Source organism: Lepidochelys kempii, chromosome 2 (assembly GCF_965140265.1).
Source record: "Lepidochelys kempii isolate rLepKem1 chromosome 2, rLepKem1.hap2, whole genome shotgun sequence".
Lineage (NCBI taxonomy): Eukaryota > Metazoa > Chordata > Testudines > Cheloniidae > Lepidochelys > Lepidochelys kempii.
This window is the reverse complement of record NC_133257.1, coordinates 184,521,715-184,535,998: the sequence shown is the minus strand read 5'-3', so window position 1 is coordinate 184,535,998 and position 14,284 is coordinate 184,521,715. Positions and strand designations below refer to the sequence as shown.

General features: G+C 40.0%; 1 protein-coding gene across 9 annotated transcripts in view; it reads right to left on the bottom strand.

Annotated features, from left to right (window-relative positions):
- Positions 1–2,023: 2,023 nt before the first annotated feature.
- Positions 2,024–14,284, bottom strand: part of TRANK1 (tetratricopeptide repeat and ankyrin repeat containing 1) — a 92,844-nt gene continuing 80,583 nt past the window's right edge. For all 9 annotated transcript variants that reach the window (XM_073332986.1, XM_073332989.1, XM_073332988.1 and 6 more), the window contains 3 exons: positions 8,187–11,254; positions 4,821–4,922; positions 2,024–3,268 (listed from right to left, as the gene is read on the bottom strand). In XM_073332986.1, the coding sequence (XP_073189087.1) occupies positions 3,159–3,268; positions 4,821–4,922; positions 8,187–11,254 (3,280 nt within the window). In that variant the 3' untranslated portion in view covers positions 2,024–3,158. The remainder of the gene's footprint in view (positions 3,269–4,820; positions 4,923–8,186; positions 11,255–14,284) is intronic.

Below are 14,284 nucleotides of genomic sequence, written 5' to 3'. Positions count from 1 at the left end.
TTCTCCACTGCCAAAGGGGACGCCCCGGGCCCTGAGATGCAGGAACATTACACTAAATAATCAAATAAATCGAGAGAGATTTGGATGAACTGTAACTTCAATGCATTAATCACACATTAGGATAGGGTTCATGAACAGAGGGTTTTTTTATTCAAAGAGAATGGCGGTGGGAGGGGAAGAATTTATGCACACCAAACATAGGCTCAAGCCAAGCACCGAGATTTGATCTTCGGACCCAGATTTCCTGTCTCTATTTGAGTGGAGCCAAACTCTGGATCCAGACACTCCTGAATTTGTAGGCAGGGTTGTGTGGGAGTGTGAGTGGGGGTTTTGAAATCTGAATGTGTACTTCAGAGACTTTAAGGAGCGGTTTGAATTCAGCTCACTGCGGAGACAGGTTCCATCCAGCAACTCTGACCCAAAACTGGAGTCAGACTTTTTGTGTGGATTCATTAGCATTTACTGGTAATTTCTTTTGCATAGATGGATCTACACAAGGAATCTGAAGTCCCTGCACAAGGGGACTATGGATGAAGTTCTAAATTTGGCTTTGAAGCTTAAGTTTTTGCTTTTGTTATATTTGTGTCAACTTTTTGGTCTCTTACAGTAATTTCACTTGTTTTTCAATGCTTTTTATGGGAAAAAACACCTAAATGAATGACTTTTTCACTAAAGTGAAGGCCACTATATATGTAATAACTTAATATCAATGTGAAGGGCTTTTCAAATATGAAATGTAACTAAAATACAAAAAAACTGTTTAGCTAACATTAAAGTCAAGAATTTAAACACAAGTCAAGAAATTCAACAGTTAAGGTTCTTGGAGTAATGTTTGCATGACCCTCCTGTATATTTATAGTTTACAATTAACAACAAAAACCAAAATCTTAAAGTACACATTTCAAAAAAATTCACTGACTGAAATTTCAACATGCAGTATGTGCAAAATAGCCAAGAAAGGCTGAGAATTTACTGAGTATTTTACCTTTTTTATTCTTTGACTCAAGAGTATTTAAACACTTGACTTCAATGTTTCAGGAATATAGGCTTTAAAATGTTAATATTCCTGTTTGTTTGGCAGGGATGGGGGAGCGAAGAAGAAAACAAAACACCCTTTAAGGTTACTAGCTGTGCACTTGCACTAACCAGATTTACAGCCCTGGAAGCTAAAGAAGGAGCACGCAGGGTACAGGCAATGACAGATTTTCTCCCAACTCCACCACTACGGCACCTTCACCTGGATGTACCACGCTTAGAACAGAGCGAGTAGATCAGTTTTCATGACCATACCCAAGTTGCCAACTATGATACTGTCTGATGGGATGTGGACACCACCTGGGAAAAATCAAAATGAGACCGATCCACTCATTTAATAGAGCACGTTGAAAATGCCATTGGATAATCATTTTTTCTTCTTGTGATGGATGGGTGGTTGGTACTTGACAGATGGATATTATTGCTGCCCATACTGCACAGGTCCACACTGATGTTTTGCTTTTAGCAATGCAGTGCATCCAATTTCCAAAACAATGGGACCAGGGGCCCAGAGAAAAATGTGTGGGTAGCTACCAGGGTGGGTGATGGGAAAAAACAGAGGGACAACTGTATCAGGGCCCCCAAGGTCAGTGCCCACCCTGCAAAAAACTCTAATGTCTCTGTAAACAAAGTGGAATGGGAGAGGGTTCATGAACACTGTGCATCAGGGCCCCAAATTTCTCTTGACGGGTCTGGTAATGACTAAAACAATTTGATATGTGAAAACAAAATAGCTACCTTTTCAAAACTAAGTATCTCAGCCACATAGTAACACATTCATTAAAAATACAAAAACATCCTAAAATAATATAATGGAGATGTGACCTGCCAGAAACTGCAGTGGTGGTGAGCAGCACTACACATTCTGCATGTCGGCCCAAATCCTGCAGCTCTTTTGCATGTGAGCAGTCCTATATGGCCCTTGCACAGCAATTTAAAAAAATGAGACATCAGGCTACAACATCAATCTTGTTGGTTTTATAAAATGTACTACACGTAAAGATTTTTTTTTGGCAAGTCAAGCCTATAAAATAAGTAAAATGTATAAACAATCTTTAACTTTAAAGAATCATCATATGTTTTTATATGTACAGAGCATAATCAAACCAAGAACAAATAGAAAAAAGACTTCTTGTCCATATCTAATTAGAGATGTATACAATGGTGACAGAATACACACACACACACAAATGTGTTTAGAACTCTCTGTACTTACCATTCCTGACTCTGGAATTAAGTAGAAGAGATATTGCAAGTTCCCCCAAGAAGATTTAAGTTCCTCCAAACATGGGAGCGCTCAGTGGCTGGCTAGTTCACAATGGCTGTTTGAAACCATGTCCTCCAGGGACAAGTGGTCTTTGACAGTCCAAAAAAAGATATTAAAATCCTCCGCAGGGTGGGGGTGGGGGGGAGAGGACAAAAAAGGAGCTTAGCAGGATGGTAAAGATGCAAATTAAAAGCAGGAAAAGGAATAAGTGGGGAAATACCCCTGCGTAGAGGCAGAAAAGTGCTATTCTTTCCACTGGCTCATTTCTAATTCATAAGGCTATGTCTACACTAGCACTTTTGTCGGTTTAACTTATGTCACTCAGGAATGTAAAAAACCCATCCCTCTGAGCAACGTAAGTTACACTGACAAACACCGGTACAGACAGCTGTATGTCGGTGGGAGACACTTTCCCGCCAACATAGCTGCTGCTGATCGGCAGTGGTTCAATTATGCTGACAGGAGAGCTCTAGCCCATCGGCATAAAGCAGCCACACGAGCGATTTTACAGCTGCATCGGTGCCACTGTAAGCTTGCTAGTGTAGACATGACCTAAGTTACATGCTGGCGTTTGTCACTTTTGAGTTGCCCATTTGGTTCTGCCTAAAGTTTGTCCTGTCACAGTTTAATTTTTAAAACAGTACATAAATATATAAAATAACTACAAGCAGATAGGTCACTGTTCCCCCACAAAGGATTAAAAACAATCAGAAGTAAAAATCTTTGCTGGTATTTTTCACATTTTCCCCCTTGCTGTCCCTATCCCGTTATATTTTATCTTTTAAAGCCTTTAACAATTTTATTCCGAAATTACAGTGGTTCAGGGTGAAAAGCTATCTGCATACTTTAAAAATTATTATTTTCTACGTTTTCCCTTTTTTCTTGAAGACTTCTTAGGGAATAGTTCTTCAAAGGCTGCCATTTCATCCTGTCCTTCATTTTCAAAGTCTTTATCATCTGCAAAACCTATTTTAAAAGAAAAAACAATAAATTGTTCAAAAGGATATAAGATTGAAACTTTCTTTTCCTAAAGGCATGACAAAAAAACACACTATGGCCATTTCCTATTCAGGCCCCAATTCAACAAAGCACTTAAGCACAAGGTGGTATGGAACTTGTACTTAAGACCAACTGACTTCAATAAGACATAAGTATGTGCTAAAGTGTGTTGCTAAATAAGGATGAACTGGTGAACCAATCTTATGTAATAAAAACATTTACAACCAAATAAATAAAATCAAGTTAATGAAATACCACTATTAAAGCTAAACATGGGGGGAGAGGCAAAGTTTCTCTGAAAACTCTCCTAGCAGCAATAGTTTCTTAGCAGGTTCCTCTTGCATATTTACATTTATGATAGCAAAATTAAGAACAAAAGCATCGTAACCTAAGCGTTAAAATAATCACCTTTCTTGAGTAGACTCATAGCTTCAACCAATGAACCAGTCACAAGTCTTTTTTTTGTATGAACATTACAGTCTCTGTTGCTTTGATATACCTCTTGCACTGAAGACTTAATTTTATTACTGATCATGACTTCTTTTTAATAAAGTATTTTTCCTCTTAAGTTTTTACGTGAACAGAAGATCATGTCTTAATGGCTAATCTGTGTGTCAGAGTACTTATTTCTCCCTTGGATTCCTCCTGTTAATGGTGGACATTCAGGACCCGATTCTGCTACTCCTGCAGTCAGTAAGCCTTTCCCCACTGACTTCAAAAGAGAGCAAGAATAAGGCTTTAATGCTGTTTGTAGAACTAAGAGCTCACTCATACTATGTTTTAATTATCTCTTTCTTTGTATTGTCAGAGGATAATATGATATGCAATTGTGACCAAAATCAATGGTCTAAAACCACAGCTTTAGACTAGAAAAACATGAGATTCAAGAAGCTTTATTACTGGATATTGCCTTCTTTCTCGACATAATTATTATTGCTCTAATCCAACACTTAGGTACATGCTTAATTTTAAGCACCAAAGTACTCCCAAGGAAGTTAGTAGAACTACTTCCATGATTAACATTAAGCTTATGCTTAAGTGTTGTGATGGATTAAGGTACATGTGCAAATCATGATGTCTTATAGAAAGAATATTTTACATGTAGGGGTCTTTTTGTTTTCCTTTGACTTGTCTTTCTTCTGTCCTGTACCCAGATGAAAACAGAACATGTAAAAAAAAAAATGGTTAATCAGTCCTATTAGAAACCACTGACCTAAGAACTTGGGGTTATACAGATACCAGTCCAAAAAACATACTGATGCTGTAAAGTTCTGAGAAACAAATGTCCTAGTCTTTGGTGAAGAAGGTTCCATTTCCCTTCCCTTTTCCACAGTTATTTGTTATATTCTGAACAGTGCACCTGAACCACCACTACCTGCATACACAGCCTACTCAGTCCTCTTTGGCTATGCAATAATGGTTGTGGCCTTGATAAAACCTAGAAGGTGAGTATCTTCAAATTAAAATATAACCACACATTTTCTGTGGATATGGAGACTTGTATAATTTGATGACATACCTTCCTCCTTTACCATATGTGACTCAGTGTTCTTCAGCCACTTACGAGCATCACCAAGATTAACGGATAAACTGCTGACAGGCTTGGTCATTATTTCTTCAGCTGAAATAGATAAATTGTTAAAAGATCATGCTTATTATCTGAGGGCTGGACAGTGACTTGGAGAGGTGGATAGTGACTAAAGGAAAGGTGTTATAGGACTATCCAACCCTGATATTCTATGATTCTATGACTACGTTGCACTGAAAACTCTAGGAAGGATTTTGTCTGAATCAACAAGAATTCTTCCTGGGGACTTCCAGAAGTACATGATGTAGGGGAGAGATACCACCATGGAAGAGGATAGAGCATGCACTCCTCTCCCCATCAATCAATTCTGCCAGACAGAGGGGGAGGGTCACAGCCACACCCTCTCCCTGTCCCTTTTAGAAAGGCCATGCAGAGCCTGAACTCCCCATCAACATTATGGCTAGCTCTGCGCAGAGGGCAAACGAGAAGATTCCTTGAATTCCCTCCTCAATCCCCTAAAACTCTACAGGTTCAGGCACAATACACTACAAATGTATTGTTGCACTTGTTTAATGAACTGTAATATTACAGACTTAACAAGAACACCTTCAAAGAAAAAACAAAACTTCAGACGCAAAATATAAACTTGTTTGTAAAGTTTCCTCCAGGATGGAAAAACAGATAACAGGTACCGAGATCATGCAGCTAAATCTACCATTAACAATTAGGTATGTGAATAATTAGCATAATAATAATAATAATAATCAGGATTTTCACTGAACAGAAGTACTCTAGTTGGCAGATGACTTTAGACAAATAATCGATGACAGCTGTTTCTTTGGGAACAGTAGCAAACCTGTGTTGACTTCAGTGGAGCTATGCTTACTTATGCTAGCTGACGATGTGGCCTACTACTTAATTATGTTAAAACAGAAGTCAAAACATGTCAGGGTCCATTAACTAACCAAGACTTGAAATAAAGGACTCCCAAATTAAAGTGAAATCTTCAGCTTTTCTCTGGTTCTGTATGATGCTTTCCCACAGAGGAAAAATGTTGACATTGGTCAGCCAAAATCTGCAGCAATAAGAGATGTTTGTATTTCCAGTGCACATAGCAATACATCTCTCTGCTACTGCAAAGATTGTGTATATTAATTTTATATTTGTTTATTTTATTATCTAGTAAGTGTAAAAAAGCTCAGTGAAATTTGAGTATGGTTTGTTCTAAATAAAAATCAGCAACTTTCTCCAATGTAAGGTGACAGAGAGGCAAGCCCACAGCATGTGTAATAAACTGACTTTATGCACTTTATATCTTTGTATGTGTTGTCGGTAGCTACCAGTGAGGTGCTCTGCTCTGGTTCGACGATGACAACAGTCGGCTGCGTGCATGTTCCCTCTGTGTGCTGCCCCAGTTCTGCGCAGATAGCTGACACAGCAGACCCCAAGAGACCCCCCAAAGACCACAGACTAGTAAGGTACGAAGGCACCCGACCAGGTTTATTGTCAAACGAAGCATAGTAATAGTTCCCTGTAGACTCTACAGGACATACTACGAATGTGTGCCCCCTGGCAATGGGCTCAGCTCAGTCAGTAGCGGGACACTCCACTGCCTCCTAGGCTGGACAAAGATATGCGCTCCGGGACCTATTTTTACACAGTTGCAGGACAGATCACTCATCCCTACTGACATATTGAGGTACAGCCCCTTGACTCATTAGGGTGCTGTCTCCCCCTTTGATCATGTTGGTTCAAATAAACACATCTGTCCATCATGCTGTCCTTTTGACTCTGTCTTTGGGATGCACCTGGCTGTTCCTTGTTATCTTTGTGAAGTGTCCTCATATCGGGATGTCCAGGTGCCATCTTGCCACCCGTTCCTCTTATTACTACTTATATTATTAGCGTGTGCTTTCTAGGAGCCTTTTTCTTGCCAAGTTCTGCAGTTAGGGCCTGCCTCTGGCTCATAGCCCAGCTTTGCTTAGCAATGCCTGGAAGTACTTTGGTTCAGGCTTTAGGCCTCAGACCAGGCCTCTGATACAGGGGTTTATGTTTCAGGGCCTCTTACTACAGTCTGTATATAGAAATTTTCCAAACTGTATAACATTCCCATGAGAGGAGTAACATAAGACTTACGTAACACACTGGTGAACACAGGCTTATGACAGCCTTGCAAAATTCTATTCATCACAGCAAGTAGGGTTTTTTTGATGGGTGAGTGAAATATCGTTTGTTTTTTCATTATAAGTCACCTTAGACAAGTGGATGTTATGCCATGGTTGATGAACTGTCATGACACTTTTGAAGGCTGGTCTAGAGTTAATGGCACAGTTTTGGTTTAAGGTGCTAGTTTTTTCCTAGGAGCAATTAGTCCATTCTATTCTGTTCCTAGATCATCCACCCACTCATTACTAATTTTATTTTTCCTTGCCAGAAACAGTGCAAAACATCAAATATATGGTAAACAAATGTGAAATAATATTTGTAACATATTTATTTCCTAAGACATAAAACTTAATGCAACTCCTGTTCAGTCACTGTTAGCATTACTTTTTTGCCTTGTCCACACTGAGGATCTTTAGTAATGCTCCCAACATCGGTCTAGCATCAGTGTAGCTAGCACTCTGGGGGTGCAAGTGTAGACTAACTGCAGGTGTTCTTACTCAAAGCACAGTCTAACCTGGACACTACCCTAACACCAGTGCTCCCATCTTGCTAGCACCAGTAGAGCTGCTATACCAAGAGCTGAAGAGTTCCTAAAACTTCTCAGTATAGACATAACCTTAGAGGTGTTTCTAGGAGTACACTTCAGACAAGTTAGAAACTGCCACAGAAGCATGACAGCAGCACCTGATCATGTATCTAAACTATAAAAAAAGACTTTAACAAAGAGCTGAACTTGAGACCCTATTAGACTACTCATTTTATGTGCTGATTGTACTATTTAAATACTCTCTGTTCATTAAATATAAAATTTAAATAAATAAAATATGAATGTCAATAGCATCCTTAATTTTAACTCGCTTTGTTTGGCAAAAACTGAGAGGCACTGTAGATCTTTCTTTACAAGCAGACTAACAATATGGGCCTGATTCTCCATTCACTTGCACTAGAATAAATCAGGAGTACTTCCACTGAAAATCAGAATAAGTAAAAGAAGAAATCAGGGCCTATATTACTGCTGCACAAAAATATGTATAGATACTCGCATACTTAGCTCATATTGTTGAGCAACACATTTTCCTCAGTTATGTGTCACATCATTCAAGTGTTGGAGGAACCTAAAATACAAGACCATTCAAGCTACAAGCAATGATGAGATGGCATCATAGGCAACACAACAAAAAGAAGTCTTACCATCAGCCCAAGCCTTTCTCTTATAGATGTCCTCTACTATATCAGAAATCTTCTTTATGTTCTCTTGAATTTTTCTTTGCACCACATTGGAATGTTCTTTAAATATCAAGTGACTTGTGATCCAGGTATTTTGTTCAATTGTGTCCACTATATCTAACCCTTCACGTAATTTTGGATCCACATTTCTTTTGAAAAATTCAAAATAATTCTGGTAGGCAGTGTATTTATTTCTGTGCTCATCCAGGTGTCTGTGCTTTACATAAGTCTCACTCGCCACAACAGTTTCACTCCTTTCTATGCTCTCCTTTTCTCCTGGATCAGTCTCTGTTGGTGTCACAGCTTCAGAAGTTTCTCTCTCTAAGTCTTCTTTCTGGATAAAGTAGTTTTCAGGACCCTGAATAAATTTGACTCCACAGAGGTCACATTGTGTTCGGTCGATATCTGCTTTTTTAAAGATTCCTGACACCAATTCTTTCATTTCCATCCCAATGGGATCTGTTTTTGAACACGAGTTCCTCCTCCATTTTATGCAATAATAGGCTAAAAGAAACAAACGCCACAATTTCCGCTTAGCATGAGCTTTCTGCTGTTGTTTCTGTTGCTTTATGGATGCTATGGCTGTTAGTGGATCCTCTCTCTCTTCCACATAGAGATCCCTTTCAAGTTCCGTTTCTGGCTCCTCAAAATATTCCAAAGGATCCAAATGTGATTCAATTCTGTCTAGGTTAACTTGCTCATAAAAGATGCCCCGTATACTTGCTCCTTTGGCATACATAGTGTCCCACTTCCAGTGGCAGTCAGCTAAGTACTCCTCATCTCGTTCAATCAGCAGCTCCTGCAGGCCTTCTGCTATTTTCCTCACATCTACAGCGTCATTCACGCGTTCCACAATCTTAACCAATCTTTCAGGCACTTTGGATGGACAATCTTTTTTCATATTTATTAACTTTGACTTGATTTCAGGAAAGTGTTCATGTAAAAGGGATTTACATCTAGGACTAAGCACTTGATCAGCATTCACTAACATCACTAAGCATAACACCATTGTACGCTCTGCTTCCCCTGACGTAATGCAATCAGGATCCCTGAAAGCATCAAGAAGAACATTGAAATTACTGTTTTTAGCGCCGCACAAAACTTTTGCAACATAAAGGAGATGAAATTTGAACTCCTTCACAGCCTCATTTGTGTCCTTTGGTTTGTACTCCTGTATAATGGAAAACATGTCTCTAATCTCTTTCTTCTGGTCTTTTTTTCTGAACAAAAACTCCCAGTAATGAAAGAGAGCGATGTAACTTTTTGGAAGACACAGAGTAATGTTCTTGCAGAGGCGCATCAGGACAGCACAACAGAGAATATACTGGAATTCCAGCAACATCACTGTATTTCCTATGCTAGGAATCAGAGGTTCAATGCATTTCTTCACCAGGACATTCATAAAACGGAAAAACATCCATTTACAGTCTTCTGGGTTTCTGTAAACATAGAGCTGCTCTAGCGAATTTTCAAGAAGTCGAATGAAACATAAGTGTGTGTTTTCTGCATTTCCAGAATATTTATCAGGTATCAACATGCCATATCTGCCATCTACCCCTTTGGGTCTTCCTCCTCTGCCTCTTTCCTCCTTTTTATATTTTTTAGCTTCTAATAACTTCAGTTCTTTATTATAATCATCTTCCTCCTTAGCAAGGAGCTTCTCAAATTCTTCAGGATAACTGGAAGACAAGATGAAAACTTGCATTGCCCTGAGCCACAAGTCGGTTGATTCTCTTCTGTTTATGGCATTTTCACTTTTAAACTGAAATATGATGTACTCCTTCAACACCATCCTACAGGGTTTAGAAAACTGATGGAGTCCCAAGATATCTTTGCATGCCTTTGGGTTTTCAGACACCACTCTCAGATGGAAATGTTTCGGGAAAACAAAATCTAATAGGGATTTGCATAATATATATTTATCCGCAGTCAAAATTTCATCAATGTCATTAAATTCATGCAACAGCTCTTTTGGGAATACTCTCTTGGCCTGTAACAACAGTCCATTTATTGCTGCCAGATGCATTTTACACTGAAGTATAGACTTTGCCTCATGACGCAACAAAGGTCTATGGAAATCTTTGCAGGTTTTATCCTCACACTTCAAGCCAGCAATGAACTTCATGCAAATATCAGGGTAACTCTGCTCAAGTATACTGCATGTAATTGAACACAGCCTGCTTAAGAAGTGCTTATTCAGTGCAGACTTTACCTCTTCCATGCCTACAATGAAGTGATCTTTAGTTTTCTTCTCTTTCAGAATAGGATTATCTGGCAAGAACTGAAGAATATGTCCAGCTTCATTTTGAGACACCTGGCAAACATTGCCATCTATGGGCAAAATCCCAAAATAATCAAAACATGACTTGACCATTTCTTTCTCAGCATTGGTGGCTGCTTTTTGGAGAGCTCTGAACAGATTTAGAAGGGCCTCTAAACCACAAGGTGCCAGAAAAAAGATGCCCTGGCTTTTTGGTTCACAGTGGGTTGATTCAAAGAGGGCTTCCACCACACCAGCACAATGATTCAAAGGCAAGAACTTGTAGAAGGCCTCTTCAAGCTTTCTAAAATCTTTCTTTAGAACTCCCTGCAGAAAAGTTGCCTCAGCAATGCTGGATTTTTGATTTGTTTGCTTACAAAGCTCTAAGGCTTCTTCCAGGATGGTGTCTCTGTTCTCCAATTCTGAACAGCCAGTTATGCTGAAACGGACTGCAGCAAGCAGACATGATGCTCGAAATTCCTTTTTGGTAGTGAGCTTGGCTGCTTCCAGCACAAACCCATGCTGTTTCATCAGCATAGCAGCCTCTTCCTGTCGACCCTCCCTCCTCAACAAGTCTGCTGCTTGGGCCAAGCACTTGCGTGATTTCAAGAATACAAGCTGGTCCTCGGTGTCAAGTCTGGAGAGGACTGCCATCATTTCCTTGGTTTTGTTTTCACGCAAGTATTTTGCAGATGCTTCCAAATAAAACTGGTTTGCAGAGTATGAGAGTTTGGAAACTGGTTGTCTTTTCGCCCTTAGTATTTCTTCATATCTGGAATAAAGATACATCAATGTCACATTACTACCATATATAAATAAATCAGACAGACACAATCTAGCATTTTTTAAAAAGATCACACAATGTCGAGCAAGGTAATAACTCTGTGCTAGTCAGGTCCTCTCCAGGGGCACTTCAAATATTGTGCATAATGATGAGAGGTCTCAAAGATATGAAAAATTATCACAGTACTTTAAAAAAAAATCTACAGATCATTTCATTACCAATTTAAAGCTGTCTGAATTAAGACCACTAAAATTTCAATCAGGAATCAGATTAGAAGCTCAGAATGTCAGTGGGTCTTGCTACATACTACTTTAAAATGATGATGAAAGTAAGATTAAAGTCATTCAAAACACAGCGGGTATGAACTCCTATTAAGATACATATGATAATTATGAATCTGCTACATGAACAGTCAGAATTTTGAGACTAAGACCCTCACATTATCAAATATTCTTCAGGGGTCAAACTTGGTAAATCCAAACAAAAGCTTACATCAATCACTGATCACTTTATGATTAACAGAATACATGTGCGCCATAGTACGGTACATAAATCTCTCCCCCATTTCTTGCTTCTGAGTGGCAGATCAAGGTACCTTTTTCAAAATTAGTTCTGACATTCAGCTAATGGTCAATTACTGTTATATGATGTCAATAAATTAATAAACTTGTTTCATAGCCAAACTTCAACCTTGCAATAGTCTTTTCAAGCCCACTCACCGAGGGCAAAGTAATGTTTTTTGACAGGTGAGTAAGTCATCATTAGCTTTTCATTATCATTTTTTTCATGGTAAGAGTGGAGGAGTAGATTTTGTGCCTGGGATGGTAAATTTGCATAAATGATTTTGCAAGGTTGATTTCAAATAAAGCATTAGATATTAAAAATAATTTTAAGAATTCCAATTTTGAATCAAACTATTTCTATACATTTGGTAAATGCTATTCTTTAAAAAAAAAAAAAAAACTTCCCACGTACAGTGGTAATAAGAGTTATTTTCCAAATTACCACATTATATAAACATAAGATTTCATGCTGTGTCATACAGAATATGACCATTTACTATGCTGTTTGAGGAACATATATACTTTACTCTGAAGTTTTAAATTGTTGAATTAAACTGTGGAAGCTCCTTCACTGGAGGATTTCAAAAGGAGGCTGGATAGCCATCTTGGATGGTTTAGACAACAAATCCTGCATCTTGGTAGGGGGCTAAATTAGATGACCCTGAGGTCCCTTCTAACCCTATGGTTCTAGGTGGAGCTAGTTCTAGGCAGCACTGCCTATTAAGGTCCATCACTAGCACATTTTAGATGGGATTTTCTTCTAAAAGATATGCTCTAATAACTATTTTGGGGGAGTTCTATGGTCTGTGTTATATAAGAGGTCAGATTAAATAATCTCAATAGTACCTTCTGGCCTTGCTATCTACGTATCCATGAAGGTTGCCCAATACTTCCCATCGTAAGACCCTGTTTTCAGTTGCTCATAATTCTGCCAAACTTTAAGCATTTGGGCTGAAATTTTTCATGCTGGGTATCTGATTCAGGTTGAATTTTATTTGAAAATTTCAGCCAAAAAGGTTCAATCATTTCCAAGAGCAAAGCTGGGGAAAAATATGTTTTGTCCATGCTAAAACATCCCGGAAAACCTTTTATTTTGAAAAGGTCTAGTGTCCCCACCATCAGTGTTCCCTCTAATTTTTTACATCCATATGCGGAATTAATTTTGTTATGTGCACCAATATGGAGATGATGTGTGGCGGGGGTGGGACTGAGGGGTTCAGAGCGTGGGAGGAAGCTCGGGGCTGGGGTGGATGAGGGCTCTGGCTGAAGGTGAAGGCTCTTGGGTAGGGCTGGGGATGAGAGGTTTGGGGTACAGGAAGGGGCTCAAACTGGGGCATAGTTCCGAGAGGACAGTTATAAACCAAGTTATGAAAAATTGCAGTTCAGACATGCATAGAGGATTTCATCAAGTTTAGCTGCTAAATTCCCCAAAGATTCTGTCCACATTGGGCATGCTCCTGCCCAGGGCTGAGCAGGACTTTCCCTGCAATTGCAGTTAGGGGCCTGGGCACCTAAACTGACAGCAGATAACCCATCTTCCCTGAGCTCTCAGTAACTCTTCCATGTTGTCTGAGCCCAGCAGGAGGAGAAAACTGCCTTACTCAGATGCACCGGAAAGAAGAACTGGACCTGCCGAGGAGTGGGTGGTAGGGACAAGGTCCCTGGTAAAGGGGAGAGACTAGTCTAGAGGTTGGGAGGTGAGGGGAGAGGAATATTGGGACTGGGAGTCCCAATATATGAGGTGGGAGGAGGGGCTGTGACAGGTTGGGCAAAGAGACTGGGACTGGGAGCTGGGAAGAGAAATGGTAAAAAAGGACTCTGAGATAGCAGATGTGTGTGGGGTGGGGGTGGGAGGAAAGACTGGTCAAATAAGGAGCCCGGGGGAGTGAGGGAGAACACTGGGACTGGCTGAGGAAAGAGACTGGGAATGAGAACCAGTGGGGTGAGGAGAGGTGAAGGGGAGTCATATCTGTTGAGGAGCCAGGGAAAGAGGTGGAATCTGAGATAACAAGGAGACCACGGAGAGAGTTTGGGAGTGGGAGACAGTGGGGATGGGTAAGTAGAGGCCAAGGTGGTGGAGAGAGACAGACTGGATGAGGAGCCAAGAGAAGGGGGAACTGGATGGGCAAGGAGACGGGGAGTTGTGGGAAGCTGGGACTGGTAATATGAAGGGGTAAGACTAGAAGTTGCTTGGCAAGGAGGTGGGGACCGGGATGAGAAGCCTGAGTGGCGGCGACTGGGCATGGCTAGATGAGAAAAATGGACTGTGACGAAAGGCAGGCTGGGGAAAAGACAGGACTATGACAAGGGCAGGTTAGAGGGATGGGACAGGAAGGTCTGTGCCAAGTAGAGCATACTCCCCTCCAGAGCCTTCATACATCTCACCATTCCTCTGCTATCAGCAAATATCTGTGAAACCCATCAGCAAAGTGCTCCCTTTCTCTCTAGTCTTTAT